Source organism: Amblyomma americanum, chromosome 9 (genome assembly GCF_052857255.1).
Source record: "Amblyomma americanum isolate KBUSLIRL-KWMA chromosome 9, ASM5285725v1, whole genome shotgun sequence".
Taxonomy (NCBI): Eukaryota; Metazoa; Arthropoda; class Arachnida; order Ixodida; family Ixodidae; genus Amblyomma; species Amblyomma americanum.
In genome coordinates, this window is record NC_135505.1 from 20,987,211 (window position 1) to 21,012,094 (window position 24,884).

Genomic DNA, 24,884 nt, shown 5'->3' on the forward strand with positions numbered 1-24,884 from the left:
GTGAAAGCTGGCCCATAAAAGCATGTGAGGTGTAGAAGCCTGCCATACTCACACAAAGAGAATGGACAAATGGATCACAGCGTCGCCGTCAGCGGTGATGTCTGAACGTTTGAAACTGGTTTTGAGGAAATTCGTCTGCTGTATCAAATACTAACGCAAAAGGAGAAGGTGCGAGTCGCTATCGTCAGTATTGATCATTCACGCTTCATCAGTCGTAGGTTCACTTTGCGCTTCCATGCGCAGCGCAACAGTAGCTGCACCTTGAGTTGACAGAGCCGTCTTCCAAGCAGGGCACGTCACGCGGGTTTGACGTTGTAGGGTCACGACGGCCATTTTCCGGGGCGCGAGTGGCGACCGCATACTTGTTTCCCTGGGGTCGAAAAAGCGGACGAAGCAGCGAAAACAGCAACTATGAACGCTCAACCCTCGAGTGTCAGCCCTTTTGCGTCGCGGCTTCTCGCACCTCGAACCCATCGCTACGCTTCGCTGGTCCTTAGGTTCTTGCCTTGCACGTTCTTGCGAACAGGAACGCTTCGTTCTCGCGCTCCGGACGTTTCAAAGCTGGTGATCTTGATTGCACGCCCCGTGTTGAGCACAGACGTGTGCACGGTCGCTTCGCCCACGGCGTGGCACTAGCCGTGAGCCACGTTGGCTGTGGTTACGGAGTTAAGCTGCCGAAAATGGGGACTCGCGATCGTATTGTTACCCACTGACAAAGATGTGACTATCGGTGCTCCGATGAAGATGACGCTGGGAGCATGTGCGTGAGAGTCCAATTGCACGGGTAGTCGGTGTGACGTACCATCCCAGGCAAAAGTAACAGACCCCCCTCCCTCCCCGTTTCAGGTTCCGACCCGTGCCACTCTGCGTAGGGGCGATACCTGACAAAGCACTTCTGCTGTCGAAACGGGCCCACTGCACTGGTCTCTACACTAGAAGGGTTTTGCCAGGTGCTGCCTCCACGCCACCTCGGAGAGGGGGGTCTGTTATTTTCCCCGATGGTACACGGTGCTTCCGTGCGTGGTGCGGTGCAGCTACATGTCAAATTGTTTTGAGACACAAAATATGAGCAGTATTTGTTAGGCCTCTTTCCTCTTTTTTAAAGCTATTGCGTGAGTGAGGAGGCGTTAAGTCTTCGGGCCACACGAGCCAGCATTCTGCAAGTTCACATCTTTTATGACCCTTTGGAGATTCTCAAGTGCGCCAGTACACAGCTTAGAAGCAAACCATTTGTCCCCAAGATTGCACGTGAAAGAGCAGCGCAAAACTCTATCAAGAAACTCGGTCGCTAGAGAAAAAATTCTATTATCTCTGGGACATGGCCAGTCGTAGCAACATAAATTCTTTAAAAAAACAAGTTTGTGTCGCAACAACAACGCCGTCTGTAGTACTCAGCAGCCGGTTGTTGTCACAAAAAGCTTTTGCTGTGGCGACGTCGTAATCATCGATTCCCTACCCCATCTATCAAATCATTACCATACCTAAATTTTGCCCGTCCTAAATAAGAATGCGCGTCAACACCAAGGAACCCTTATCAGTCGAACCTCTCTTAACATTTGAAAAATTTAAAAAGCGCTACCCACTTAACATATTCACATATTACAATAGTGTGTCTGCCCTAAAAGCTAAGCCAACTTACCTTACCCGGAAACGCGATGGAAAATTTCTCGAATATGTCTCTTTCATGTTCCCAGCTCATGGGCTATCTAACCGAGCAACCTTTCACAGGACTGTCTACGCTCCTACTCAACTTCGGTCGTTCTTGTCATTTCGGGGCTGGAATGATCTACCTCACGATGCCGCACACCATATCAACCCCATTCATTTCAAGATCGCCATCGAGGCCATCATTCTTCGGCTGCCATGCTCACTCCTTACGTAATTACCCATACCCAGGACTTTGAGGAAATAAATAAGTAAATAAAAATAGAGTATAGGCGACTGCGGTGCGCAGCAGAAATTTCTGTCGTGACAATAGGACGTCAGAAAATTCGTGTCGTATTTTGGGACAGACTCTGTTGCATTTCAGGCTGGGAAGGCACGAGACAATGCCATGATGAAGCCTCTCTCTCCCGCGGGTGGTGCAGGAGGAGATGGTGCGCAAGGAGGAAGAGCTCGACTCATACAGGGATCGGCTGGCAGAGCTGAGCGCTGGCACCGACCGCTCCACCATCGGGCTGCTCAGAGAGGTGCACCTCCGCCATTTATAACTAGTCTCCGCTCAGACTACAAGCTTCAGTCACTGCACCGCAACCTCATCTACGTTCTTAGTGATTATCATTGTGCCGAACACTTAACGGGTTTTTAGAGTGCCTTTCAATTCCTGCCAGTAGCTCTGTGCTGTGGGCTAAACTCATTATTTTATTTCTCTTATTGCAACTGTGAAGGGTTATTGTAGTATGTATGCATAATGCCTTGTATTATTCACCCTTTTTATGGAAAAAGTTATGTTACTTGTGCTTGCATAACTCCGCAGATTTATTACCACACAACGTTTGCTATTCCCTGTATATATATATATATATATATATATATATATATATATATATATATATATATATATATATATATATATATACCGTTGACAACGCTGCAAAGTTTTTAGTCAGCACAGCCTGGTACCGGTTTTCTGGGCGATGTCCAGTTGAGAATGACAGCTTTTCGTCCAGGAACCCTTCCAGGCTAATTGTTTAGAACCGAAATAATTGAATTGGAGGAGCCATTGCCTGTGGGGCCTGACCACTGCACACAGCAGGACGACTTCGGTGTGCGCACAGGCATGCTACTGCTTTCTCCCTGATGAACAGTGCAGAGCAGATTCCCTTTACTACTCTCTTCCCTCTAATAAATAAATCCGTTCTATGCTTAACGATACCGCAATGGCTTTTATTCTGAGTATTATTTGGACATTTCGCCCCTACTTTTTTGTTCCGGTTCGTTTATGCCTGCTGTGCCCTGTGTTGGGCGCAGGCTCTCTCCAAGCATTATTTTATGTTAATTTCCTCCAGGCGAGTTTGACACAAGGGGTGCAGCGTAAGTATCAGGATAATTGTGCTTACAGGCCTTGCGCTGATACATCGCAGCAAGCATTGACACAATGATTCTAAGTTTGTTTTCTGCTTTTTACAAGCAGGACGAGCAGAAAAGAATGGTGAAGCGTTGCTCGTGCCTGACGAAAACCCGCCCTTCTGGAGCAACGCGAATAGAACTGCTAAAACTTGACTTCGCATGAATGACACAAGGAGAAAATTCAGGACGCATTTGCTCTGTGCTGAGTCTTTATTGTTCGGTTCTTACGCGGGAATCTCGGGGGATGGGGAAGTGATTTCTGTAGAGCCTTTGTTATAACTAAAGAGGTTTGCTCCCGAGCCGTTGTACTGGGACACTGGTGGCATTTAATTTTCAAATAGGTGTTCTCTTCGCGTATCGAGAGATGACTCATGAGCAAACCTTTTGAGCTTTTGGCGAAGGCTGTACCCGAAGCCCCGCGAAGAGGCGTTTGCTAGCGACCGTGCTTACGAAAGTTGTCGCATGCTCTGTCGTTAATTCTGGCGTGGAAAAGTAAGCACAGCTGCACCAGGAACTTGTGGCTCGGAGGGTGGCTGACGATGCAGTTCTCCGCAGGCCCTGGAGGAGCGCGACCGGCAGCTGTCACAGCTGTCGCAGTCCCTGGAGCAGGCGACGCGAGACCTGGAGGATCAGAGCGCCATCATCGAGGCCCTGCAGCTGGAGCGCCGTGGCGACGACGAGCCGGCGGCGAAGCGGGGCGCCGGGCGCTGGCTCGAGCTGCAGCGCAGGCTGCGCGAGAAGAGCCTGCTGCTCAGGTGTGCTTCTCCCTTCCTCCCTTCGCTCTCTCACAAAAATTTGTTCAGATTGATTGTCCATTTACATTTGTATGTAAAGTGTGTATACCTTCTATAGGCAAATCATATAGACTTTGGATATATGGCCGTGCACTTTTAGTATACCTTTTTTTTATAGACAGGCTATAGAGTATGAATAAACAAAAGGAAATATCTGTACTAAAGGGCAGCTGAAGAGGGGATAGAATTCGATGAGCTTAAGCTAGCCGAATGTGTGAAACTTGCAGGTAAAGCACGCGAAATCTTTTAGCGCTAGCATTTGAAATCATGACGCAATCGCAGATTAAAGGGACGTAGGCGTTCAGCCTTCTCTGCACTGCGCAGCGACAGGCAGAGACCGCAGTGATGGCATCATGTGTGGCGGCGCTCAGTTTCCAGTGAAGAAACGGTTGTCTCAAGGAAGAAAACGAATGCCGTCGAAGGTGAAGCTCACGAAGCATTGTTTTAGCGGCATCGGAAGTCGCACGGCAGCATGTACACGAAAGCAGCGTACATGTGAAACATCGGCAACAATGACGTCACTAAGAGTTTCCCTGCACTCTTCCAACGCAGCGACGAGAAGCCTGAGCCTCGCCGCGGTTTTAATTGGTGATCACGGCACCATTTTAAATGCTAGAGCCACACTTACTTTGCATGCTTTACCTAGAAGCTTCACAGATTCGAATTCTTGAATAAGTTCGAATTCTCAAAAAAACGATTTCACTTTTCCTTAAGTCAATAAAGTCTATAAGAAGTCTATAGGAAGTTTATAGCCCATTTTTTCAGGGCTCCGCCTATTCCTTTGTTTCCTTTGCTTGTTATCTGTGCAACTCTTTGAGGGCTACGGATCAATTTATGGTATATTCCAATCGGTGACCAAAGGCATCGCCCCGAGTCCGTGAAGGAGCACCACCTTCACCACGTTGCCGGGAAGACGAAGTTAACGGGGCAAGATGCTCTCTGGAGTGAGCGGGCTAAGGCCAGCTGATTCGCCATGAAGCGAATTCCTCTTGATCCATGACTGGGATTCATGATCCAAGTCGCTCATGGCGATACGCTTTTCGGACTGCAGAGCAAAAATGCTTGCTCTGGATCGCCGATTGGCATGCGCTATTAGACTGTCTCGGAAGAGTGGCGGGTCGGGCTAGTTGGTGCATGTTTGTCGTTTTTTCGCAAGCGCTAAAAGAAGACGGACAAAGAAGGAACAGACAGGACGAGCGCTGTCTGTTCCTTCTTTCTCCGCGTTCTTTTAGCGCTTGCGAAAAATCAGTCTGTCTCGTATCAGTGTAAGTTATGTGGTTTGTTTTCAGTTTATTTTGAATCGCTGTTATTGTAGACGGCCACAACCGAACGTTGTGGCCACTTAGTCATCGTGAGCGGTTCTGAGCCTTTTACTATCTTCCATTAGGTTAAGTAGAGAACGTGCAATGACTAGTGTGCCAGGGGCTGGCCGAGAAACCGTCTGCTATGCTAGGATGCAGATTATGAAAAAAAGCAGTTGGCAGCAGTCGACCTTGGTCCGCGGCGTCGTGTATTATAGTGTGAGCCCACTTATGCCCATGCCCACTTATAAAGGACGCAGTTTTAACGGACGCACGCCTATTGCAAACTGTGGCAGCGTTGCCGTGAACGTATGTGCCAGGGCATTACGTCTGAGATGCAACTATGGCCGCCCAACTCGGCTACAGCGAACGAGAACGTGCTTTAAACTCGGGCGCGCCGTCGGAAACCGCTTTTCTGAAGCGAAAAGCTTCACTACTCTAGGCAGGCAGGGAGGGTAGAAAAATTCATTCACACAATACAAGAGCAGCTCCATTGTAAAACACAGAGAACAGCAAAATTGTCTAATGTAGTACATATATAATCTAAAATAGCTGACAGAGGGCCTTGTCATAACAAACAGCCGATATCACTTGCAGAGGAAGAGCGTTCCATTCGTAAATTGTTCTAGGAAAAAAAAAAGAAAACATAAAAGCGTTAGTATGCGCGAAGTACGGTGCTAAAGTGTGATCATGATGACGACCAGTTCTACGCGTTTCTGAAAATTGCACATATGGGGCTGGAGAAATGCCTTGTTTTCAGTGAATACTAGTGAACGAAGGATAGGCGGGCTATCTTGCGTCTGACGTGAAGTGGTTTAATATCACTTGCTGCCCTTAACAAAGATGGGGAATCAGTTCTATAGTACCTATTAAATATAAAACGTACTGCACGTCTCTGTATTTTTTCTAATTCCCTTATGTCTTTTTTGCTTGGGAGTTCCAAACGATGGCGGCATATTCGAGTTTTGTTCTTATAAGCGTATTATAGGCTAACAGCTTGCAGCTGCTAGGTGCGCCCCTAAGTTTATGGCGAAGAAAACCAAGTTTACCTAAAGCTGAGGATTTAATGAGGTCTATATTTTCATTCCATTTTAGTTGCGAGTTTACTGCAGTACCAAGGTACTTATACCTTGGAAGTTGGCCCGCCATTAAGGCAACAGTTGAAGGAAAACTGATTTTTCTTCCTTGTTATCCGCAAGAGCACAGACTTCTGAGTATCTATTTCCGTGCCCCATTTTTGACTCCACGAAACGACACTAAACAGAGCATTATCTAAATGTTCCTCGTCAGAAACGGAAGATACCGGAGCAGCCATCGGCATACAGAGCAATCTTAACAGCTGGATTAATACCGCAAACTAAATCATTTACATAAATTTAAAAAAACGCAGGGGACCAACAGGGAGTGGGGAAGAACAACTACCGCCAATCTCCACAAACTGCGTTCTGTGTTGCAGATAAGCTGCAATCCAAGCAATGAACGGAGGTGGTACACCAATGAAATTCAGTTTTAAAAGAAGCTTGTTATGCGGCATCTTGTCGAGGGCTTTGTTGAAATCTAGAAATAAAACATCAACTTGGCCTGATTTGTCTGAAGCTGCACTGAAATTACGAATGGCTGTTATCAGTTGGGTAGGGGTAGAGAATACCTTCCTAAAGCCGTACTGAGCAGGGTTTAAACCACCATTACTGTTTAATATTGGAAGTATATGATTTGCAATGATATGTTCTATAAGCTTACAACAGGATGAAATTAGAGAGATCGGGAGGTGGTTGTTTACACAGAGTTTATCATCATTCTTATAAACAGGAATAACCTTCCCTGTGAGCCATTAAGGCGACAAGGAGTAAGAAGATAAGGAATCATGAAGTATTTTGGACAGAAAACGAGACGGTGATTCAGCATAGCTCCGCAAAAAGGCATTAGGGAGGCCATCTGGGCCGGGAGAACACTTCGCATCTAATCAGAGTAGCATTTCAATGACACCTTCATGAGATACAATGTGTAAAGGTTAAAAGGAATCGCAAACAAAACAGTAAATATTTTCATCTTCTTCAGTTGAGAGTAGACTGGAAATAATTAATGAATGCTGTGGCAATGCCCTTTTGGCACGTAACAACGCATGCATCCATTCGTGACTATTTGTTCGATCGGCTTATGAGACTCTCTGGTATGACTCCGAAACTTAGCAGGATTACTTTTCATGAAATCCTTGAGACATTCTGTGAAGTACAGTTTCCTGGCAAATTTAATATTCGAAGAATGTTCAGCTGCAAGTTCTGCTAAAAGATTTATGCTTGCCCGTTTCGAACGCATCAGGCGCTTGACTTTACGTTTCAGATGAATAATGTGGGGATTAATCCACGGATTCTTTTTCTTGACGCATTTTTTTTTGTCTGGAATAAAATTTAGCAGACAAAATTCACACTTCTCTTTGAAAGTAACCCACAAAACCGAGACATCTTCACCCAAAGATCTGTCAAAAGAAATGTCTAAATAATCAAGTACTGATTCATCATTTGCACGTGAAAACTCTTACATAACTTTAAGCAAATTTTTGCGCGGTTTATCATAAGAAAATATTATAGAAACAAGTAGCAGTATGTGATCTGATATTCCCTACAATATAGATGACATGTGCACAGAAAACATGCGGCTGACAAATACTAAATCTAAAATGGAACTACACACCCCTCGCTCCCTTGTTGGCTCAGTTATAGCTTGTACAAGGCCGTGAACAATCATTGTGTGAAATTATCTCGGCATTTTCAGAAGGTTTAAAAGATCCAGCAGACCAATTCATATTTGGAGTATTAGTCTCCAGAAATAATGACTTTACTGTTCCAAAATGTGTACATATGATCCTGCAATTTCTGCATATAGTCAGGACCAGAATCTGGAGGCCTATACAGCGCGCCCAGAATAAAACTGTGACCAACGTAATTAACATTTAGGAATAAACTTTCATGGCTGTCTGTTTACTGCAAAACCTAACTTGTAATATCATGTTTTATTAGGTAGCGACGCCACCGCCGCGGGAACTTCTATCACGCCTGAAGACATGGTAAGAGGGAGGGAAAACGCAGTCGTCAGTAACGCCACAGTGAAGCCAAGGTTCAGTTATCACAACTATGCGGGGACTATGAGTGATCAGAAGGACTTCAAGCGATTCTGCTGTAGTGACTGTGCTCTGAGCATTGTAGTTAAGAATAGTATGATTTCCGTGTATGGTCCGAGGAGATTTTAGTACGGCCATTCGATGTGTCCTTCATGGCAAACGCTTGTCAGTAATCAATCTATCGTGTATCAATCTCACTTTATTGCCGTCATCATTCTCCTTTCGAGCTGACACCCACAGTAACTTGCGTTCTCGTAATGTTCCCTGAGAGTAGTCGTTCTGAACGTAAATGTCAGTGCCTTTTAGTTTCCCTATGTTTTAAGCGCGGCGTTCTTTTCATCAAGATCTTCGAAATAAACTATTATTGGCCTCTTTTTATTGGTTGATTTACGAAGTCTGCAGAAACAGTCTACTGATGAAGCAGAGACATCAAGCTGCTTATGAAATACGTCATTGAGAATGGTTTGCTTTAAATCTTTTTCCGTTTGTTCCGCTTTCTCCGATACTGGATAAATGACTGTGTTCGTGCGCCTGCTATGATCTTCCAAACCGACTAATTTTCGATTTTGCATGTGAAGTGACTGACGAACAGAATTTACGTGCTGCTCTATAGGGGGGTATGTTTCATGACTGTCGCGAAAGAGAGTGACAGTTTTCTCTACTTGAATTATTAGGGCAGACAGGGAAATGATCGTCGTACTTATCGTTTTGTGCAGAACTTTAAAATCTAACACGTCTTGCTGTATACACTTCTGGTTTTTCAAAATCTTATCAAACAATACTTGTACATCAGGACCCGGGTTACTTTCAACATCTACACACAAGAGAAGTTTACAAACGCGTACACACTCGTATGCTTTACAAAAAACACGCAGTGGGCTCTGCTCTCCAGGACCAGCAAAAATGGGTCATCACTTCTGTAAGCGTAACCGACACTGACCTGAATAAGCAAGAACAGAGGCATGCTTAGTGCGAAGTTCCGGCGCGGTCCGCCGTGCCCACTGAAGATGAAGCTGTGCAGACCTTCTTTCATAGCTGAAGCTGTTGTCGACGTCACATCTCGAACGATACTGCCAGTAGGGGGCTGATCGGGAGCTGATGCGTCATATTCGGTTTGGTTTATGGGGGTTTATAGTCCCAAAGAGACTCAGGCTATGAGGGACGCCGTAGTGAAGGGCTCCGGAAATTTCGACCACCTGGGGTTCTTTAACGTGCACTGACATCGCACAGTACACGGGCCTCTAGAATTTCGCCTCCATCGAAATTCGACCGCCGCGGCCGGGATCGAACCTGCGGCATATTCAGATGCCAAGCCCACATGTCACGACGGTGAAATACAGTCTATACACGTGTGATTGTTGATATTTATTTGTTTATTTATTCAAATACCCTCAGGGCCCGAAGGCATTAAAGAGGGGAGTGGGAAGGACATACTTTGGGTCAGATACAGTGCAGCAGAAAAACAAAATAGAAGATATAAAAACGCGGCGACAAATGAACAAAACATAACACAAAATAAGGCAAGAGAAGGCAAAGGAGAAAAAACAACGATTATAAAAAAAGAGAACATTTCCGGCAGACAGCAATAAGACAACGAAAACGAACGTAAAATAAAACTGACTAAAATCTACAAATAAAGATGTCTCGTCGATTGCGAAAAAGATGTCGTATATTCAATTCCCCTGTCGTGCGGCAGCATCTATATAGGCCAAACAGGGAGATGTCTGAACACAAGGCTACAAGAGCACAAAAGGAACCTAAGGAACCCAAACTCAGGGGAACTCGCCTTACACTGTAGCCAGTGCAAAGGCTGCACCCCTGCCCTTGAAAGCACAGTTATTCTTCGTAAGTGTCGGGACACCACCACGAGGTTGATAGCAGAAGCTCTGGCGATATCAAAATGCGCAGATAAGTGTGTCAGCAACCCCTCCGTGTGCCTTAGTGAAAAAGAAATGTCATTTCTGAACACCAATGATAGGACGAAAGATTGGAGGAACGGGAGACAATTCCGATAATCGTGCCACGAATGCGTGAGGTGATGTGTTGGTTTCTGTTTTGTTGTTTTGTACCCAGTTCTTATATAGGCTGGCTCAGAGCAATAAAACACAGTTGTTAGTCAGCGCTTGTGTTTGCGTCCTTCTCGTCTCGTATTTGTTACTGCTGCGCTGCAATTTTTCCAGTATGCAGAACCAACTAGCCAGTCACTATGTTTTAAACAGGATTGTAGTAATAGATCTTATGAAATAGGCATAAGCGCGATTTTTTTCTGCGGAGTGAAAGAGGTGGAAATGATAAGGTAGCTTTCATAACAGTTACAAACACAATATATTGTTGCAAAAGATATACAACTATGGAATCAGAGGAATTGCATTTGACTTAATAAAAAGCTACTTAGATAGTCGACAACAATACGTGCAGATAAACCAGGCAAAATCAAGTCTAGGAACAATAAAATACGGGGTCCCACAAGGCTCCATCTTAGGGCCCTTACTGTTTTTGTTTTATATTAATGACATTATCGATATTCCACTCACGCCAGATATAATCCTGTATGCAGACGATACTAATGTATTTTTTTCTGGAACAGACTTAGAAATGCTTGAAAGGCAAACAAACAGCTGGCTAAACAACCTATCACAATGGCTTAACATTAATCAATTATCCTTGAACACTAATAAAACAAAGTACATTATTTTCCGTCCCAGAAATAAAGCCATCAATAGAGAACCTATTATACAATTTCGTGGGGAACACCTAGAACGAGTAAACTCTCACAAATTTCTGGGGGTTATTTTTCAAGAAAATTTGAGCTGGTCTCTGCACATAGAAAAAATACGAACAGTTATTTCCAGATCAATTGGAATTATCTTCAAAGTAAAGAACTTACTACCAATGTGGTTAAAAAAGCAGTTGTATTATAGTCTAGTTTTTTCTCGTTTGCAATATTGTATTCTTGTATGGGGAACTACGACAAAAGCAAACATGGAAAACCTGCTTATACTACAAAAACGAGTCATACGATTAATAGAAAACTCTCCATATAGAGCCCCCTCAGCCCCACTTTTCGAAAAACATCAGATATTAACTATCACGAATATCATGAACAAAAGAGTAGCTTTGAAAATATATGATCAAATAAAAATGGACCCGGCTGGGTTCTCGCAAACTTTCTTCTTTAGAGACCACGACCATAACCTTCGGCATATGACCTGTAGAAAAGAACTAGTGCGTACGAACTACGGTACACAAACGCTAAAATATCGAATCGCTGATCTTCTAAATAAGTACCCGGGTATTATAGAAACCATTCACAACAGTCGTTCCACGAAAGCATTTAGCAAAAAGTTAACCCATTTCTTTTTGTGACATAGCAATGGCTTACTTTTTCTGCACATATCTGCCCTATATTAAAAAAAAAAGAAAAATCCATGTTTTTATTAGAAAAGAAAACCTTACTTTGGCCGGCATAGTTAAGCTCTTCTTTCCTTTTGTTATATTCAGTCACACCGATATTTGTATTTTATGTGCAATTTTGTGTAACAATGTTGACTCGCGAATATACTTTTTACAGCATTTCTTAATTGTGTACCTTAAATGAATATGTGCTGTTTTTTTATGTTTTCGTGTATAATGTTATATGCAATGTCTCTTTGGTGTTATGATCTGTTTTTCTTTGGTTAAACCTGCCCACTGCTCAGTTGTAGAGTGTAAAGGGGGCGGACGCTTGGTCAGGCAACTTTTGATTGCCTTTTTGTTCGCCTCCTCGGCAACCAAGTGTTGTTGAAATAAATCTGAATCTGAATCTGAATAATTGTAAAGTGTGAAACGTGACACACGGTTTTGAAACGGTTCGATTTCAGTAGCTAATGATGACAGATCACGGTCCCAGACAGATGCTGCATTTTCCAATTTATGCTGAACAAGTGTTTTATAAAGGAGCAATTTTATTGAAGTAGAAGAAAGGGAGAAGTTTCTACGCAGGTACCCCAACATACGGCTGGCATTGTTAGTAATAAGTTCCACGTGCAGATTCCAAGAAAGATTAGAAGTTATGTGCACACCAAGGTACTTATACGAAGACACATTTTCAAGAGGAATATTATTAAGGTCGCAAGTGTCTATTCCAGTGTTACGTCGAGAAACACGCAAATGCTGACACTTATTAATGTTAAGTTCCATGTGCCATAATTTACACCATTCTGATACATGGTTAATATCATATCGAAGGACAGAAGTGTCAGTCACTGTTAATTTCACGGTAAATATCGCAATCGTCGGCAAAATAACATACGGAAGAAGCAATGTTGTTAGGCAAGTAGTTAATATAAATGAGAAAAAGTAGGGGCCCTAGGACAGAACCCTGGGGAACGCCTGAGCCCACTGGAGAGGAACGAGAGTTGGATTTATTAGCAGCCACGTATTGAGAACGATTAGTGATGAAAGACTAAAGCCACGAGATGATGTTAGGGTCGAGATTTAGATTATTTAATTTTAAAAGTAGTAATTGCTGAGGAACTTTGTAAAATGTTTTGGAGAAATCGAGGAATATACAGTAAGTTATGGAACGCCGGTCAAGAATGAAATGAAGATCCTGTGTAAAGCATAGAACTTTCGTCTCGCATGAGAATTATTTACGAAACCCCTGTTGGCAATGACTGAAAAAAGAATTTGACTCAAGAAAATTGGCAAGGTGAAAGCAGATGACATGATCCATGATCATACAAGGGATGCTAAGAAGTGAAATGGGCCGATAATTATTAGCAGAATGTTTGACACAAGCCTCGTGCAGAGGAACCACCTTGCACACCTTCCAGTCGCTAGGAACACAGCAAGACACAAGAGATTTTTGAAAAAGTTCAGCAAGGATAACAGCTCTATACACTTTGGTATTTTTCAAAATTTTCGAGTTTATGCTATCCACTCTGCATGATGATGACGTCTTCAGCTCATCAATTATTTTTTCGATACCAACAGAATCCATTCTAATGGGGTTCCATAGTCACGATGCCATGGGGTGGGTAATGAGGAATTGCGGTAATTAACTCATTAGGAAAAGAAGCTGTAAACACATCATTAAGGACACCAGCGCACATTTCATTGGGAATTACTTGATCTTCAAAAGTTGTAAGATTAATTGTAGATGGGTCAGCCTTCTTAACCACGTTTCAAAATTGTTTGGGGTTATTTAATAGCATCTACGGAAGAGTATGACTAAAAAATGACTCTTTAGCTTGTTTTAGTGCTGACTTATATTCAGATGCAGCGGAGTGATAAGCATCCCACCGGGGCACAGAATTCGATAGTTTGGCGGAACGAAACAGATGTTTCTTTTTGTTTGATAACCTTTTTAGTGAATAACTAAACCAGCGCGAACGTCTGTTAGTTAATACTTTCTTCAGGGGCACGTAAGAATCTGTTAGGGACGCAATTTTCTGTTTAATAAGGTTCCAGCTAATTTAGATGGGACGCTCGTGAAAAGACGGTAAGAATACATCGATAAAAGCAGTGAGTTCACGATTGATGGACTCAAAGTTGGCATTTTTGTAATCACGGATGTATTTAGAATCGTTATTTTGTCCATGTGACACGACGTTCAATGAAAAATGAAGCATACAATGATCACTAAAGCCCGGCAAACAAGATATTGGAGCAAAAAGATCAGGCGACGTGGTAAGAACAAGGTCTAACAAGTTGGACGATGAAGATGTAACGCGGGTAGGCTTAGTAACAAGTTGGGAGAGTTTAAAGTCGGCACGTAAGCTCAAAAAATCATCGCACTCCGTAGAAAAAGGGTCGGCGCAAGAACGTACATTGGACCAAATAATAGTTGGAAAGTTGAAGTCTCCTACCAAAAGAATAGGAACATTTGGAATGCGAACGGCAATCGCGCAAACAGCATCATGAAGTTCTTCAACGAAAGTGGCATTGTACGAGGGAGGGCGATAGCAAACGCCCAGAATCAATTTTTTCACGCGCGTGCGCAGTTCAACCCACAGAAGTTCTAATCTGGTAGCAACATGAACAGGAGAAGAAAAAAGTGTGTCGGGAACAGCTATCAAAACACCACCACCGTTTCTGTCGCCCGTGCCGTACCGATAAGTGGGAAAATGCTTGCGGCAATGAAATATTTCCGAGCTATCAACTTTAGCTGAAAGCCACGTCAGTAAGGCAAACGATGTCGGCATCACATGCGTTGATAGTCGCACAAAATTCATCGCGTTTAGGCAGAACACTTCTAATATTAGTATGCAGAAACGATAATGAGCAATTGGACAATGACGGGTGCCCACTACCCCTCACGCATCGTTAATCTGCTGAAGATTCGTATGAAAGGCATCCAATACCGCGAACTTCAGAAACGCTGTTATTAAGCTCGTCGTAACAGCAACACCTACCGTTCATGTAAAGCTTATTATAGCGCAGTTTGAATTGAACTTGTAGCACCCTCTCTTGGGCGGCGCCGACAACCCGGCTACGCGCGCCACCCTGCGAAGAGAATAAAGACGGCACCTGGTCGTGGCTCTGCGTTCAGGTGAATAGCCACCCGATTCTTGGCCGATCCCCCAGTGTGGGTATGTGCCATCTTTTGATAGGCTAACAACAACAACAACAACAACAACAGCTCGAGCAGCCACGGCTGGCAGCTCTGTTCTGATGTTGGCTCGTAGCAGTGATCTCGTTTCCTTCGCTCCTGAGGCGCTAAGCCTACATTTGTGACCTAGGACGAGAGATGACCGATCCCGCAGCATCCACGCAGCAGGATTCGCGTCCGCAGGACGTCTCGTCGCTGCAGGTTTGCCTTCCACCTTTCTGGCCCCAGAACCCGCAAGTTTGGTTCCACCAGGTTGAGGCGCAATTTTGCCTAGCCCGCATCACGTCGAAGACGACGCGCTACTACCATGTTGCCTCAAGCCTGCCTCCTGACGTTGCCGGTGAGCTCTCCGACGTTCTCTCCGCCCCCATGGGTGCTACACCATACCAGCACCTGAAAACCAAGGTGCTGGAGAGATTTATGCCGTCGGACCGCACCCGCCTCCAGCAGCTCCTTACCGGGGAAGACCTTGGCAACCGCCCCCCCCAGCTTCTGCGCCGCATGCAACAGCTTCTCGGGGAGCGCGACATCCCCAACCACTCAGAGTTGCTTCGAGAGCTTTTCCTCCAACGCCTTACCCAGCCCATCCGCCTCGTCCTTGCGGCGGCCGGTGACGTCACCCTGGACCGCCTGGCTGAGCTCCCAGATAACGTTCATGAGGCCACCTCCCCGTCCGTCACTGCTGTTTTGCCACAAGAGACCCAGCGATTTCGCGCCTTGAGGCCCGTCTCGAGGAGCTTGCCGCCTCAGTCGCCGCACTCCAGAGCCGACCTCTGGAGACCCGTCCGTCTCGTCTTGATCATCGCGCTCTTTCGCGCTCACGTCAAGCTCGGAGTCCCAGCTCTACATCTCTCTGCTGGTACAACAGGCGTTTTCGCCACCGGGCCACGAAGTGTACATCGCCCTGTTCGTGGCCGGGAAACGCCCGCCGGGATCACTAACGGCGGCGTGTCGTTCCCCCAGTCATTCGAGCCGCCTTTTCATGGTCACTGACAAGTTCTCCGCAACCCAGTTTCTTATCGACACGGGCGCGGAAATCAGCGTGGTTCCACCGACTAAGGCAGATCGTTCCAAGTCATGAGGACTGTCGCTCCGTGCGGCCAACGCCTCGTCTATACCCACGTATGGGCTACGATCTCTCACCCTCGACTTCGACCTACGCCGCACTTTTCGATGGGTCTTCGTCATCGCAGACGTGGTTCGCCCGATCATCGGCTCAGACTTCCTCTCCTATTTCGACTTAGACGTCAGCGTGCGGCATCGTCGCCTTACCGACGGTCTGACTCATCTCTCCATCTCGGGAGTCTCGTCCAACCTTGCTCCCATGGGCATTCGCACGCTGATACCTTCCTCTCAGTTCGAAAAAGTGTTGGCGGATTTCCCGGAGCTCACTAAGCCATGCAACCTCACTCAGGCGCCTAAACATACTGTGACACACCACATCGTCACCCGGGGTCCACCCGCAGCTGCTCGACCGCGCAGCTTGTTTGGAGACCGTCTAGCTATCGCCAAACGTGAGTTTGACCACATGCTGGAGCTCGGCATTATACCCCCGTCGTCCAGCGCGTGGGCGTCTCCGCTGCATCTAGTGCCCAAGCGTGATCCCGGTGACTGGCGTCCCTGCGGCGACTATCGAGCGTTGAATGCCAGCCCTGTCCACGACAGCTATCCGCTGCCCCACATCCAGGACTTTACATCGTGCCTCGCCGGCTGCGCCATTTTTAGCAAAGTTGACCTGGTTAAGGCGTATCACCAAATTCCCATTGAACCCGCCGACATTCCTAAGACCGCCATCACGACGCCCTTTGGTTTGTTTGAGTACGTCCGGATGCCTTTTGGACTACGCAATTCGGCTCAAACCTTCCAGCGGTTCATGGCTGAGGTCACGCGGGGCATACCGAGCGTATTCGCGTACCTTGACGATGTCCTCATCGCAAGCCCTACACCTCATGATCATGAGCAAGACCTACGTGCTTTGTTCAAGCGTCTACAGCACTACGGCTTAGTTGTGAATTCCTCCAAGTGTGTTTTCGGTGCTTCCGAGCTCGAGTTCTTGCGTCTACACATATCCTCAGTAGGTATCCGCCCTCTCGCGTCCCACGTCTTGACCATCGAGAATTTTCCCCTGCCCACAACCCTGCGCCTCCTGCGACAATTACTGGGGCTGGTGAATTTCTCCCGCCGCTTTATCCCTCACTTTGCAGAGCTACTTCGCCCGCTCACCGACCTCCTCCGGTCAACCGCTGGCCCGTCCTCCGCAATCTCTTGGTCATCAGGAGCCCAGGCCGCCTTTACTGCTGCGAAGCAAGCTGTCGCTAACGCCGTGCTTCTAGTCCATACGCGCAACGACGCCCCTACGAGATTGATGGTGGATGCCTCCAGCGTGGCCATCGGAGCTGTCTTACAGCAGTACATTAACTCCGAGTGGAGACCATTGTCTTTTTACTATCGGAAGCTACTTCCTGCTGAGAGCCGCTACAGCGTCTTCGGTCGAGAGCTCCTAGCCATCTACTCCGCTATCCAGCACTTTCGGCATTTTGTAGAAGGATGCAAGTTTCACGTGCTAACCGATCATAAACCGCTGGCATATGTGTTCCGGACCAACTCATCGAAGTACGTGTCACGTGAACTCCGTCAGCTCCCTTATATCTCGGAGTTCACTACGACATCCGGCATGTGAAAGTGCAGCCAACACCGCCGCTGACGCCCTCTCTCGTATAGTCACGGTAGACGCTCCATCTTCCACCGTCGACTGGTCCGCATTCCCTTCTGCCCAGCAGAATGACGATGAGCTCGCCGCTTTTCGAGCGAACCCTCGTTCTCTCCGGTTACGGCTTGTGCCCCATCCTTGCTCGCCTGATCTCTTGTGGTGCGATGTTTCAACGGACTTTCCTCGCCCTTTTGTTCCGGCTTCACTACGTCGCCCTATCTTCCATTCTCTCCATGACATATGCCAACCAGGCATTCGGGCTACTCAGCGCCTTCTCACCCAGCGCTATGTTTGGCCCGGAATCAACGCTGATGTGCGTGCTTGGACGCGCCGGTGCCTACCCTGTCAGTCGACCAAGATCTATCGACATACCAAGACACCTTCCCAAGCCTTTCTACCCCCTGGCCGTCGTTTCGACCATGTTCATCTCGACATCGTGGGCCCTCTACCCATCTCTCGAGGCTACCGCTATATCTTGACCATAGTCGACCGCTTCACTCGCTGGCCGGAAGCAGTCACCATTCTGACATCACCGCAGAGACTGTTTCGCGCGCCTTCATTTCTGCGTGGGTATCTCGATTTGGTTGTCCTGGCACTGTGACAACCGACTGTGGACGCCAGTTTGAGTCCTCCCTGTTTGCTTCCCTTAATAATATTCTCGGCGCCAGGCATTGCCGTACCACTGCATATCACCCGTGTGCTAACGGCATGGTGGAACGCCTTCACCGCCAATTGAAGGCCGCCCTCGCTGCCCGCCTCAATTGAGCCTCCTGGGTCGACTCCTTGCCCCTTGTGCTGCTTGGTCTAAGGGCCGTCATCCGAGAAGACTTACAGTGCTCAGCTGCAGAGCTCGTGTATGGAAGTGCTTTGCGTCTTCCAGGCGACTTCTTTACATCCCAGCAGCTTCCAGTCCAGCCCCAAGAATTCCTCCAACGCCTGCTGGACTGCGTTAAAGACCTCCGGCCTACTTCCCCACGTCCGTCCCGCCACCATACCATTTTCGTACTCCCCGACCTGGCCACTTCGACCCACGTTTTTGTGCGCCGCGACGCTGTCCGAGCTCCACTCACACCGGCTTACGACGGACCTTTCCGCGTTCTCCGCCGCACCCCGAAAACCGCCACCATCCTCTAAAACGGCCGCGAAGAGACCGTCAGTCTAGACCGCCTTAAACCGGCTTACATGGAGACCGCCCTGGAACGACTCCCAGCGCCGCCTGACCTAGTGCTCGAGTGCCATCGCCGGCCCTCCGTCCGTTTCGACTTCCAGTCTAGGCGTGGGGCCCTGTAGCACCCTCTCTTGGGCGGCGCCGACAACCCGGCTAGCGCGCGCCACCCTGCGAAGAGAATAAAGACGTCACCTGGTCGTGGCTCATGCAGCCACGGCTGGCAGTTCTGTTCTGGTGTTGGCTCGTAGCAGTGGTCTCGTTTCCTTCGCTCCTGAGGCGCTAAGCCTACAAACTTTTGAGCGATACCAAATTCAACGAGTTTTTTCCGCGCCTGCCGTCATGAGAGAATAATCTTCACTTACACTAATGTCATTGTCTTTCAGTTTAGAACTTGAGAAAATTTTTTGCCTTGTTTTAAAAGATGAGAACTTAGCAATAACTGGCCTGCTTTTATCTTCAGCAAAAACTCCAAGTCTATAAGCCCGTTCAATCGATAGTTCCGACGGTGTCAAATTCAAGGCAGATGAAAGTACAATCACACGTTTTTCTTTAGTCTCATCCCAGGACTCAGAATTGGCGTCAGAAAGGCCATAAAACAAGATTATCACGGCGCTGCCGATCTTCGAGTTCCACCTGATTAGCCCTCAATTTTGGATTTTCACTACCTAGGCTATCAGCAAGCCATCGTAGACGTTTGCACTCCTTTTGCAAAGGTTCACTGGTTGCAGTTCTGTCTTCGACCACAGTTAGCCTACTATAAATATCTGAAATGATTCTGAATTGCCTCCTGACTTCTCTTGATTTCATGCACAATACTGATTAAGTCGACTTGGTCTTTATGCATTTTGGCGGTTCGAATATTCATATCCAGTTGTAACCCAAGCATATCACTTAGATGCTTCTGCTGTGCATCGTCGTCATCTCCTGAATCGTGGGACGGGGTATTGCATCGCGGTCCTGGGTTTTCTTCCACATCACCGGACAGCAGACGCAGCTCTTTAAGAACAACAACGCACTCACATAGCAAAGACAAAAGTATTTCTGGGCGTGGGGACAGCAACAAGCAGGCATTGTCCGATTTATTTGCGTAAAGACAAGACTCATGACTTACCTGGGCAAAGAAACGGACGAAATTGAAGATCCTCATCCCGTAGCTGCTCCTATGCCCACTGAACAGTTCCGGAGCGCACCAGCAGTCCTTATCGACGACGAGTGTCGATGACATAGTCGATCCGGATGCCTTGATCCACGAGGAAGCGATCCAGCAGGGTTGCCAGTGGTGGTCAAAGTCCTCACCGTGAAAGCCGACGAAACGTGTTGGCGAGTCGTTGCATTCCCGTGCTTCCGAAGTAAACAAGGCGCCAAGCTGGAGACATGAAGTAACCTGGGCAAAGAAACGGACGAAATTGAAGAGCCGCATCACGTAGCTGCTCCTACGCCCAGTGAACAGTTCCGGAGCGCACCAGCAGTCCTTATCGACGACGAGTGTCGATGACATAGTCGATCCGGATGCCTTGATCCACGAGGAAGCGATCCAGCAGGGTTGCCAGTGGTGGTCAAAGTCCTCACCGTGAAAGCCGACGAAACGTGTTGGCGAGTCGTTGCATTCCCGTGCTTCCGAAGTAAACAAGGCGCCAAGCTGGAGACATGAAGTAACCTGGGCAAAGAAACGGACGAAATTGAAGAGCCGCATCACGTAGCTGCTCCTACGCCCAGTGAACAGTTCCGGAGCACACCAGCAGTTCTTATCGACGACGAGTGTTGATGACATAGTCGATCCGGATGCCTTGATCCACGAGGAAGCGATCCAGCAGGGTTGCCAGTGGTGGTCAAAGTCCTCACCGTGAAAGCCGACGAAACGTGTTGGCGAGTCGTTGCATTCCCGCGCTTCCGAAGTAAACAAGGCGCCAAGCTGGAGACATGGAGTAACCTGGGCAAAGAAACAGACGAAATTGAAGAGCCGCATCACGTAGCTGCTCCTATGCCCACTGAACAGTTCCGGAGCACACCAGCCGTTCTTATCGACGACGAGTGTTGATGACATAGTCGATCCGGATGCTTTGATCTACGAGGAAGCGATCCAGCAGGGTTGCCAGTGGTGGTCAAAGTCCTCACCGTGAAAGCTGACGAAACGTGTTGGCGAGTCGTTGCATTCCCGTGCTTTCGAAGTAAACAAGGCGCCAAGCTGGAGACATGAAGTAACCTGGGCAAAGAAACGAACGAAATTGAATAGCCGCATCACGTAGATACAATGCACATGGTAACTGCGCTAGAGACACGGACAAAGATAGAAGGACACCGTGTCCCTAGTGTCCGTGTCTCTAGCGCAGTTACCATGTGCATTGTATCTAAAGATCACCAACTAGCCCAGCTGTCTGCTTTAAACGCATCACGTAGCTGCTACCACGCCCACCACCGACGAAGCCGATACCGACGATACCGACGACGCCGAGCAGAAAAACCTGCATAAGCAAGAACGGATGCATGCTTAGTGCGAAGTTCCGGCGCGGTCTGCCGTGCCCACTGAAGATGCAGCCGTGCAGTCCTTCTTTCATAGCTGAAGCTGTTGTCGACGTCACATCTCGAACGATACTGCCAGCTGGAGGCTGATCGGGAGCTGATGCGTCATATTCAGATGCCAAGACCACATGTCACGGCGGTGAAAGATAGTCGATGCACGTGTGCTTGCTGACACCGACCAAGCCGAGCAGAAAAACCTGCATAAGCAAGAAAAGAGGGATGCTTAGTGCAAAGTTCCGGCGCGGTCCGCCGTGCCCACTGAAGATGAAGCTGTGCAGTCCTTCTTGCATAGCTGAAGCTGTTGTTGACGTCACATCTCGAACGATACTGTCAACAGGGGACTGATTGGGAGCTGATGCGTCATATTCAGATGCCAAGCCCACAGGTGATAGCGGTGAAAGACAGACGATGCACTTGTGATTGCTGATACCAACGAAGCCGAGCAGAAAATCCTGCATAAGCAAGAACGGAGACATGCTTAGTGCGAAGTTCCGGTGCGGTCCGCCGTTTCTATGGTGTTGCTTGTGGCGTCACCATTTACACCACCATGCTTTCGCACGTCACACATCGGCTTAAGCGGAGTTAAACCCTGGCTAATGTTTTCTAAGAGTGCAGTGCTGTGGAAGCTGCGTTCACGTACGCTACAGACAAGGCACGAAGACCTGGATGATCCGCGATTTTTTTTCAACGCACACATAATCTGGCACTGCACGGAGGATCCACCACCGGCAGATCTAGTCACATCTCCCACGCTTAAAAATTCCGAAGGTGTTCTCACCCACCCGGACCCGGACTTTCAGTCCCGAGCCACGGCAAGAGCGCACGAGGCTGCCGACAGACTTTACCTGCTGGCCACCTGGAGCGGCTTAAGAGAGAGAGAGAGAGCGAAAGTGGTAGAGGAAAGGCAGGGAGGTTAACCAGAAGAATATTCCGGTTGGTTACACTGCTTTGGGGAGAGGAATGAGGGGGGCGCAAAAGAATAAGAAGCAGAGCAATGCGGTCCCTAGCAAGCACGACACGCAATGACACTCGCACTGTCACAGGCCGCCGCAGCTGCAGCCTGCGCACCTTGAGGGCTGCCGACCGCTGCGACCTGAGTAGAAGAGATCGGCAGTCCTCCATCCCTAACACAAGGCAGTCAGGCAGCGCAGACGTTCCAGCGTGAAGAATGGCTGCTTGCCGTTGCCGTTGATGATGTGGATGTCCACGTAAGGCATGCCGATGCCTTCTCGGAACGATGAGTCTGGAGGATGCATAGTGCCAGCTATTGGAGACCTGCAAACACTGGATTGAACAAATCCAGCATCTGCAGTACATTCCGTGCTGCTAGCGTAAAGCAGCACACGCATGGTATTCACGTTTGTCTTTAGCATTGCAATTACTTCGTCGTCTGCGACTTTGGCTGGCTCCTGACCTACGATGTTTTTATCCTCTGCCATAGATTCTGTACAAAAGGTTGGCACATGCTGTACGATTGATTGTGTATGCGTGTATTCCTCCCTGCAATTATGCCTTCAGGGCACTGCAGAGATGTAAATAAATAAATAAATAAATAAATAAATAAATAAATACCCGACCAGCAGTAGGCTCAGCACACTGGGTGTGGGGTGACTGTTCCATCATTGAGGGTGTGCAGGGATTCGGTAGCGATGGCTAAGTCACTTGCCGGTCCCCGCCTTGGACCAGAGTTGGGCCTTGCGCTTCATTAATGATAGGATCGGGACTTGGGGTGTGCAGTACCTGCTTCGTCACTGCGAGTGTGTGTAGATCAAGCAGGGATGGCCAAGGCCCATCTGCGACAACCGTCTCTGTCTCGTCAGTCATATGGCTCCCGTTCCTTAGATTGGTATGCGGAGGGGGAGGATAAGTCGCAGAAATTCCTGGACAATCCTTCCCAATGGTCACTATACTCTTAGAAGGCCTGTGACGAGGAAGGTGCGGCAGCTTCTCTGTGCGTAGAGTTGTCTCTTGTCATTTGCTTAAGCATGGCGACAACCTTTTGAGGCAGCGTCATTGGGCAGCGGCAATTGGCACACTTAAGGACTGTTGTCCGGCAAGTATCGCCGCTGTGTGGCTGTGTACACCGTGGGGGCCCGATGGAGAAATTGCACACACTACTCACGTGTCCTATCTTCATGCATTTCCGGCACTGGAGAGGCTTCGGGATAAAAGGCCTATCCATGTGCCGAAAGTGCCCAACCTTCACACACGTTGGAATGTAGTCCCCTTGGAAGGTCAACATGATGCACTTTGTCCCCCCCAAGGCGCTGAGTCTGTAGTATGGATACACCGTTGGTAGCCGGTTGGATCAAAATGGGCAGATCTGAGTCTCGGATGGCCACGTCGACGCCGTAAATGACACCTGCCGTAGTGCCGCTGCCCAGTAAGACATGAGAACGAACGCGGATGCCGCCGGTCGTTTTGATGTTGCTCAAACTTTCAAGCGCATTCCGGTCCGAGATATCAGTGGCAACGACATTCCTAAAACGATTCACCCTTCCATCTGCAATTGCTCCCGGTACACGAGGCTTCAGGAACGCAGACGTGGCTCGCCTGTGTTTGTGGTTGAGATTGAGAAACCCAAGAACACCATCCTCTTACGACAATAAAGTTTTTTCTATCTCTGCCTCTTAACGACTGTGCCATTGGGCACAAGTGTACAGGAAGTATGGAGATGACAGGCGATTTATTCGCATAGTCGCTTGTTGAATGCGACAATGATATGGCGAAGAAAGAAACAGAGAGGCCCTGTTCGTGCTCCATAACAGCGCAGCGTACCATGCGCTGCATTCCCTGACGGCAATGACCGCACTCTACAGCCACTAAACGCGACGAGCAAGACCAGCCGCTTGACAAAGATATAATACATCTGCTCAAGGGGTCCTGCAGGCTGCGCAAATACAGCGCATACTGATAGCAATTGACTAGCGCCTCCTCTATTTTTAAAATGCCTGTCGAATACGGCTGATCCGGCCGTCCAACGCCCTCTCCTATCCTCCTTTCCTGCTGGCTAGCCTTCGCGCCTGCTGTACGTCCGTGAGGGAGTGTGCCATCTGAGTGGCGCCTGATGACGGAAAGCGCACGAAGACAATTTTTTAAACGTTCTCTGTTTCTTCGTGAGGCGGCGCTCTGCATCCCTCATTGACGCAGTGTATAGAGATTGCTGAAAAGGAACACAAGCCCCTATGGCTAGCTTTTCTCGACATTGGGGGATCCTACGACAACGTTAATCAAGAGTATCTGTGGGGCATACTGGGCGCATTGGATGTGGAAGGGGGAGTAATTATAATTTTAAAAGATATATATAAAGGTACCAGAGTGCTTATAAAATGGGAGAAAAATGTATCGGAGTCTGTAGAGACACAGCGGGGGCTTAGGCAAGGATGCCCTCTGTCTCTTTTGTTTTTCATGTTGTATCTGCAAGGGTTGGAGGACAAGCTAGAGAGGAGCGGACTAGGCTTCAACCTTTTTTTTTCAACCAAGGAGAATTAATTAAACGGTCATTACCGGGACTAATATACGCCGATGATATAGTGCTAATGGCTGACAACAAGGAAGATTTACAGAAGTTGATAGACATATGTGGTACAGAGGGAGATAGATTAGGTTTCA

The 24,884-nt window shown here is 47.7% G+C and overlaps 2 protein-coding genes across 3 annotated transcripts in view; one reads left to right on the forward strand and one right to left on the reverse strand.

The window, feature by feature from the left end:
* Window positions 1–24,884, reverse strand: part of LOC144104506 (angio-associated migratory cell protein) — a 528,250-nt gene that overhangs the window by 272,574 nt on the left and 230,792 nt on the right. The window lies entirely within an intron of this gene.
* The window catches only part of LOC144105199 (uncharacterized), a 234,322-nt gene that overhangs the window by 104,204 nt on the left and 105,234 nt on the right, over window positions 1–24,884 (forward strand). The window contains exons 8-9 of the mRNA XM_077638345.1: window positions 2,088–2,189; window positions 3,625–3,824. Of these exons, the coding sequence (XP_077494471.1) occupies window positions 2,088–2,189; window positions 3,625–3,824 (302 nt within the window). The remainder of the gene's footprint in view (window positions 1–2,087; window positions 2,190–3,624; window positions 3,825–24,884) is intronic.